Source organism: Bos javanicus, chromosome 22, assembly GCF_032452875.1.
Source record: "Bos javanicus breed banteng chromosome 22, ARS-OSU_banteng_1.0, whole genome shotgun sequence".
Taxonomy (NCBI): Eukaryota; Metazoa; Chordata; class Mammalia; order Artiodactyla; family Bovidae; genus Bos; species Bos javanicus.
Genome location: NC_083889.1, coordinates 54091784 through 54099680, shown reverse-complemented (window position 1 = coordinate 54099680; position 7897 = coordinate 54091784). Strand labels below are relative to the sequence as shown.

General features: G+C 51.6%; 1 protein-coding gene across 1 annotated transcript; it reads right to left on the bottom strand.

Annotated features, from left to right (window-relative positions):
* Positions 1 to 6101: 6101 nt before the first annotated feature.
* On the bottom strand, positions 6102 to 7601 carry TMEM158 (transmembrane protein 158). The gene has a single exon (XM_061397051.1). The coding sequence runs from the start codon at positions 7599 to 7601 to the stop codon at positions 6726 to 6728; it is 876 nt and encodes a 291-aa protein (XP_061253035.1). The 3' UTR covers positions 6102 to 6725.
* Positions 7602 to 7897: the final 296 nt, after the last annotated feature.

Here is a 7897-nt window from a genome sequence, read left to right as displayed (position 1 = left end):
GAGCCGGCTGCACCTCAGGTGGCACGGGTGCAGGACACCCAGAGGCAAGGCCGGCTAGCTGGACGTCACCTGAGACAGGCCAAAGCCCTGGGCGTCAGCTCCTGAGTGGGATGGAGAGTTTAAAGTTCACTCGGTGTTGGGACTTCCCTGGTGGTTCAGCGGATGAGAATCTGCCTGCCAATGCAGGGGACACAGGTTCGATCCCTGGTTCGGGAAGATCCTGCATGCCGGGGAGCAACTGCTGCACTGCAGCTACTGAAGCCCGTACACCCAGAGCCTGTACTCTGCACAAGAAAAGCCACTGCAATGAGAAGCCTGTGTGCTGCAGTGAAGAGTAGCCCCCACTCGCCACAACTAGAGAAAGCTGGTGTGCAACAACAAAGACAGCATAGCCAAAAATAAATAAAGAATTTTTTGTTTAAATTAAAGAAAGAAATAAACTTCACCTGATGCCTTTCAGCTTTATTCCCCACTTGCTACTACTGGGAATGAACTCAAGAGTGAGGCGAGGTCGGCAGTGAATCCTGAGGGTGTCCCACCCAGATCCCCTTTACGGGCCTGCAATCCACCACTGCTGGGAGTGTTTGTGTGCATTAGTCACTCAGTCATGTCCGACTCTGCGACCCCATGGGCTGCAGGCCACCAGCTCCTCCATGGGATTCTACAGCCAAGAATACTGGAGTGGGTTGCCATTCCCTTCTCCAGGGGATCTTCCCGACCCAGGGATGGGTCTCCTGCATTGCAGGGAGATTGTTTACCATCTGAGCCACTAGGGAAGACCTGCTGGAAGTGTGCTGGCTTCTAATATCTCCCAGCTCCCTCTGTCTATGGGGACCTGGGCCAAGTTAAATGGGAGCTGCCAGGGAGGCCATGCAGCCCCTTTCCCCCGGCCCCAACTTTGGCCAGTGATTGAAATGGGAGTACAGAAGCCCAGCCTTTGGCATCAAGTGGCACAATTCCCTCTCCAGAGACCCTCGTGGGGTTGGCTGAAGCTGATTCCAGCTGACACCACATCCTTGCTTTGCTCCTTCCCTGCTTCCCCCACTCCCTTCCTCCTGAGAGCACCCCTCAATCAACCGCTTGTATGAGTCTTCCCATCTCAGACTCTACTTCCAGGGACCCCAGTCCTAGACAGGATCACTCCTAGAAGTCCTTAACACTGTGCATTTATTATGATTGGTGCTGAATATATTTTGACTCAATGATAGTTCCTATCCTTGGTGGATTCCTCCCACCTCTGGCCCCATCTCCTTCCTCTCTCTGGGGAGGTTCTGTCTTTAATCCCTGCCCCTGACAGCAGCGGTTTCTGAATGCAGCTGCTACTTGGCCATGTGGGGTTGTGACAGCTTTAGGGGCAGCATTATATAGGAGCAATATCCTTTCTGATTATTGAATCTCAGAATTCATTTCACACCAAGACATCAAATAAAACCAGACAATACAAGGCAGCTCCATGGTTATGACTGGAAGGGAGGAATCTCATTGTTCATTCTCTAAAGTTGTATTCTGTCCTTAGCAACCTCATCTGAAACCTCAAGAGTAGATATGTTTCTCCAGGAAGAGTAGAAAGTTTGAGCTGGCTTTGATTCGTGTTGGAGATGATGGACTTGTGATGGGAAAGATAGAAGACCTCCCCAGCCCACTCTCTGCCAAAAATCTTCATCAAGCCTTTGGTCCTCAGATAGGTTTCAATATCCTGTTGCAGCTGGACCTCTGACCCACATCGAGAATACAGCCTTTAAACACTCACTGCCCTGAGAAGCCTTCCATAAACCTCTGCAGAGGGAGGGACCCCTCAAAGGCTCCTGAGTGGAGGCAGCAGGGCTCTGAGAAGCAGGTGCCCGCTGGGGTTCATATACGTAGAACATATGCATGAAGGTTTATCGATAAAAATGAGTCACGGTCACTGACTGTCCTGGTGGTGTTGCTGCCATCTATTCCTTTGTCTTACAAAGGGTATTTTCTCAGTTCTCTATGATGCAGCACTTGTATAATAAAGAAAAGTTTTCAGAACAGTTAAGTATAGAACAACTCCATTTGTAGTGTAAATAACTTATCCTGGACACATATACATGTGTAGATATAGACTGGAAGTGTGTGCACCAAAACTCTGGCAGGGCTAGCCTTTGGGTAGTAGAAAGATGAGCTCTCCTTTCCTTCTATGCCTGTGTGTCATCATTCCTAATACTTCTACAGCGGATAGATAGCATTCACGTTCAAGCCAGGGTACAAGGATGATGCTGCATAGCAAAGTGTCATTTCTGAGCCGTGTTAACCACTGCAGGGACATGGTGACAATCTGGAGTTGGCACCACAGGCTATGCCTCTCAGTCTAGGGGAGACACGGTTTGGAAAGCAATGATTCTAGCCTTCCAGGGCCAAAGGAGGAAACTGTTCAGAGCAGAGCAGAGAGTTGGTGGGGCTGTCCACTCAGGGGTAGCACTTATAAGAGGGAGGCCAGCAGAAGCTGTTCCCAGCTCTTGCCCTCGTGGCCCCTGTCAGTGCGCATCCTTCCTATGGCGGGTTCCTCGCCTGCTGCAGGCGATGGCTCCAGGTCGGCCACCCCACTTTGATGTCCTTTGTGCCTTTGTGTGGGGTCTTTCATTGTGTGTGAGGGGAAGGGGAGGGGACGATGAGGTGGGGGATAACCTTTCTATTCTTAAAGCTGATTAAAAAAAATATTTTTATTATAGTTGACTTACAATGTTGTGTCAATTTCTGCTGTACAGCAAAGTGATCCAGTTACACACACACACACACACACACACACACACACACACGCTCTTTTCTGTTCTTTTCCATTACGGTTTGTAACAGGATGTTGAGTAGAGTTCCCTGTGCTATCGAGTAAAGCCTTGCTGTCTGCCCGTTCTATGTAAACATTCTGCACCTGCCAGCCCCACAGCTCCCCCCATCTTCGGCCCACTGCACCCCCTTGGCAACCACGGGTCTGCTCTGTGAGTGTTTCTGTTTCGTAGATAAGTTTATTTGTGTCACATTTTAGATTCCACAAAGTGATATGGTGTTTGTCTTTCTCTCTCTGACTTACCTCACTTAGTATAGTAATCTCTAGGTCCATGTAAATGGCATTATTTCTTTTTTCGGCTGAGCAGTATTATATATACGCACCACATCATTCTCCATTCATCTGCTGCAGGACATTTAAGTTGCTTGCATGGCTTGGCTATTGTGAACAGTGCTGCTGTGAACATGAGGGTGCATGTACCTTTTTGAATTAGAGCTTTCTCCAGATAAATGCCCACCAGTGTGATTGCTGGGTCCCATGGCAACTCTATTTTTAGTTTTCTGAGGAACTGCCATACTGTTTTCCATAGTGGCTGTAGCAACTTACATTCCCACCAACAGTGTAGGAGGGTTCCCTTCTCTCCATGCCTTCTCCAGCATTTGTTATTTGCAGACTTTTAAAAAATATATATATTTTTAATTTAAGGATAATTGCTTTAGAATGTTGGGTTGGTTTCTGCCATACATCAACATGAATCAGCCATAGGTATACATATGTTCCCTCCCTCTTGAGCCTCCCCCCAACCTCCACCCCATCCCACCCCTCCAGGTTGTTACCGAGCACCAGGTTTGAATTTGCAGACTTTTAAATGATAGCCATTCTGACTGGTGTGAGGTGATACCTCATTGTAGTTTTGAGTTGCTTTTCGATAGTAATTAGCGACTTTGAGAATATTTTCCTGTGCCTTTTGGCCATTTGTATATCTTTGGAAAGATGTCTGATTAGGTCTTCTGCCCATTTTTCAGTTGGGTTATTTGTGAGGTTTTCTGTTGTTGTTGAGCTGTATGAACTGTTTGCATATTTTGGAAATTAAGCCTGATCTGTTGCATCATTTGCAAATATTTTCTCCCATTCTGTAGGTGTCTTTTCATCTTGTTTATGGTTTTCTCTGATGTGCAAAATTAAAGCTGATGTTTTAAATTTGGGCTTTCCTGGTGGCTCAGGTGGTAAATTCACTTCTCTCCTTTTAGTTACTGTTTTCCCTTCTACTTTTCCCTCTCTAATCCAAAATAATAATTTATTTATGATGATGGTGATAATAATAATTATTATTATTGCCATTGTGAAAGTGAAGTCGCTCAGTCATGTCCGACTCTTTGCGACCCTGTGGACTGTGTCCATGGGATTTTCCAGGCAAGAACACTGGAGTGGGTTGCCATTTCCTTCTCCAGGGGATCTTCTTGACCCAGGGATCGAACCCCAGTCTCCCACATTGTAGGCAGATGCTTAACCGTCTGAGCCACCAGGGCAGTCTCCGTATTGCCATTGTAGTCCTCCTAAAGAGGTTGCAGAGTTATCTAGGAACACAGGAGGAGAGGTACTATATTAATATAATGATAAAGCTTTTAGGAAAAAACTCAGCATCTTTTTTACCAAAAGAACCAATGAATATGGAATTTAACTCCAGCCAAGGTAGTTCTATGATCATAGAATATTCTGAAATAGATTCCAAGGTACTAACTATAATGATAAAGATCACAATTCTAGATCATTATACAGTGTGATTCATGATTTAAGTCCAGAGTGGAATTTACAAGGAAGCCTAAGAGCTAGGCTGGAATTCACAGTGTATCCTCCAGGATAGAACAGTGTGGAGCTTCGAACTGCTGGGAAAACTGCAGGGACAAGACTCTGAGGCACAGCCACTAGGAGGGGGCTCTTTTAGGTTCTGAACAAGGTTCAAACCTGCAGTCCAGGGTCAGACCCAGGGTGAAGTAGAGAGCTAGGGGGGTCATCAATCTTGCCCCGCCTCGCTCCTGCCAACTGACCCTCAGGAAGTCTGATGGAACTTCCCAGGAGCCCAGGAAGGACTCTGGAAACAGAGCAAATTGGGTCCTGGTGGGTACCCCTCCCCAAACAGGTTATTTCCTCAAGTGCCAAAAAAGCTTTCTGGGAGACAATTTGTATGAAGGGTCAAACTGAGGCCTTAGGGTGTTATCAGGATGCTAAGTATTTTGACCTTCATCACTGGCCCATGAAAGCACAAAAAATAATGGGTCCTCCCCAGCACATTAGCTAACCTCAGTCCTTTAGGTAAGGAGACAGATCTGGCAACGCTCAGACAATTGGAACACCAGAAAATGCCAAGAGTGAGAGGTGGAGAGAGTCCCTTATTTGTCCTGGGTGAGCCGCTGCTGTGCCACCAGAGAACCACAGTAAATCCCCATCCTCCTCAAAATACCCTTGGACCCTGGCCCATTCCCGGGGGTGGCAGAAATGACCGCATGTCAGCACCCGTGTAGGGGTTTTCAAACCTAGCCTGGGGACTGTGAGATCCTGGTGGCTGGAGCTGAGCGGGGAGAGACAACAGATTGCGGGGCCCTACCCCAGAGCTTCTGCATCTGTAGTTCCTGGACAGGGCCCCACTTTTGCATTTCTAACAATTCCCAGGTGCTACTGATGCTGCTGTCCCCAGGACCCTACTTTGAGAACTATCAAGAACAGTACCTACTATTCACCAGAATGGAATGCTCTAGTGCACGTATTCACTCAGAAGTGGGGAGGGGATGGAGAAAGGGAAAGTAGCTTTAATAGTTTTTTAAAGGTGTTTATTAGTCCGTAAGACTTTACTCGAGAAAAAATCTTAATGCCAAAATACCCCCCGTTTTAAAACCAGCTTTTGAAACGTGTCCATATACTAAAGGTTACACATATGAAAAGGAAATCTACATGCCTTTTAAAATGAATTGTTTTCATGAAAGACACTTGGCTCAGAGGACCTACTGATTTTACCATTTCAGCACTTTACTGGGTGTTTTGTGGGGCTTGCCTGAAGTGGGTAAAAAGATAAGTCACATAAAACTCTGAATGCCACCATGACAAGTGGTAGTGAGGCTGAGGGGGGAGGGATGTTGTTTCAGGGGAGGGCAGTGTGGTGCAGGGCGAAACAACATGGGGTGGGGGCATTAGGGTCAGTAATTTGGTTTCCATCTCCCACCTCTCCCAGACAGGTAAGGGAGATAGTTAGCCCTTCTCTAACTTTTTGGAGATTCCCTTCCTCACGTTTCAGGGGATCATCTCGTAATTCTTGGATTCCTTTTCCGAATCAAATAAAGAAAAGGCACATACGCATCTCTGGAGGAAAATGTCTGTATTAAAAGCCAAAAAAACACAGAGTACAAGAAGAAACGCCCATCTGGCCACGTCACTGGATAGATCGACTTGAAAAAAGGTTCATAAAGTTCATTTTCAGCGGTAACAATATATCGATGTTAAATCATTCCCATGCCCCCCTTTTAAATAAATTAAAAAACAACAAATTTCAAATACTATGTTCAGATACAAAGAGCTTCTCTGACTACAGCAATAGCAATTTAATTTTTTTTTACTAAAACTTTCATTTAAAACAGTTATTAAATATATAAAACAAATACACAGGATTTGGTCGTTTTCTATAGGGCACGTGGGTGCGGGGAGGGAGGAGGGCAGGGTGCGCAAAAAAGGGGAAGGGGCCCCATTTCCCTCCTCTCCGTCTTCCAAGCTGCGGATCCCACCCTGCAGGGCAAGGGCTTGCATCTACTTTTCGGAGCCAGAAGCGGGGCACAAACCTGGCTTTTCCCACACGCTGGGGCCTCTTCGGCGGTCCCCTCCCCAGAAGAACTAACGGTCACTACAGCACGAAGCACACCGGCCGAGTCTCCCGGCGGGAAAGGCACCGAGAGCGCGGACACGGAACGGACACGGGAAGGAGCGGGCCGGGTCATTTGGTCGCCGTCCCCGAGGTGACGGCCGCGGCAGCGGCCGCAGCGGCTGCAGCGGCGGCGGCGGCGGCGGTGGTCCCCGCGGGCACGGCGGCGGGGGCGGCGGCGGCGGCGCTGGCGGTGGTCCGGCGCTGCTCCATGCCGTTGGGCAGGAAGCCGGCGATGATGGGCACCGGCCAGATGAGGGCGGCCACGCTCCACACGACGATGACCAGGGTCATGAAGCAGGCCACCAGCGTGGACTCGATGGGCTTGCGGTTCAGCCGCCAGCCCGGCTCGCCCTGCAGCTCCTCCAGGCTGAAGTCCAGGCAGCAGAAATGCAGCGGTTCGCCCTGCAGCCACAGCGGCCCGGGGGGCTCGGCCGCAGGGTAGGCGGGCAGAGCGGTGGGCGCCCCGGCGGTGGCGCCGGTGGGCCGGAGGCGGCCGGGGCGGCGGCCGCGCACCCAGCCGCAGCCCACGCAGAGGCGCAGGTCCTGCTGCGCGCCGCCCGCCGCCAGCCCCAGGTGCTCGATGAGCAGCGGCGGCCCGACTCGGTGGAAGGCGGCGGCGAAGAAGGCGCGGCCGTGCGCGTTGGTGGAGAAGAGCAGCAGGTCGCACTGGAAGCCCCGCGGGCGGCCCCAGCGCACAAGCAGCGAGCTCAGCATCTGCCGCTGCACGCTGATGTTGCACGGCGCCGCCGCCTCCTCCTCCGGGCGCTCGGGGGCCCCGGGCGCAGCCGAGGCCAGCAACCGCGGGGCGGCCGGCTCGTCTGAGGACGACGCGTTGACCGAGGCGTTGAGGGGCGCCCCGAGGAGGCCCGGCGCGTCCACGGCCCCGCCGCGGGCGGGCGGCAGCGGGCAGGCGGCGGCCAGCAGCGCGGCAAGCAGGGGCAGCATGGCCTGCGGCGGGCGCCTACGCGCGCGGGGCTGGTGGTGGCTGCATGGCGCGAGGGAGACGGGTCGGCGAGCGGACGGCGGGATCGCGGGGGCTGGCGGCGGGCGGAGTGAAGACGCGTCGGACCTCCAGACAGGCCCGCGCGGGGGCGGCGGCGGCGGCTCGCTTGGCGTGGGGCTCCCTCCCGGCCCGGCGGCGTCTGGGGTTCCCCGCCTCTCCCCGCGCGGGGGCCCTCGGACGGCCGGGCAGCTCTGCTGGGCCGGGCGCTCGCGGGGAGCAGGAATCCCCGGCTCCGCTC

What these genes read in the sequence shown, in the direction of transcription:
- TMEM158 (XM_061397051.1), bottom strand. Translation starts at nt 7,601, where the DNA reads ATGCTGCCCCTGCTTGCCGCGCTGCTGGCCGCCGCCTGCCCGCTGCCG.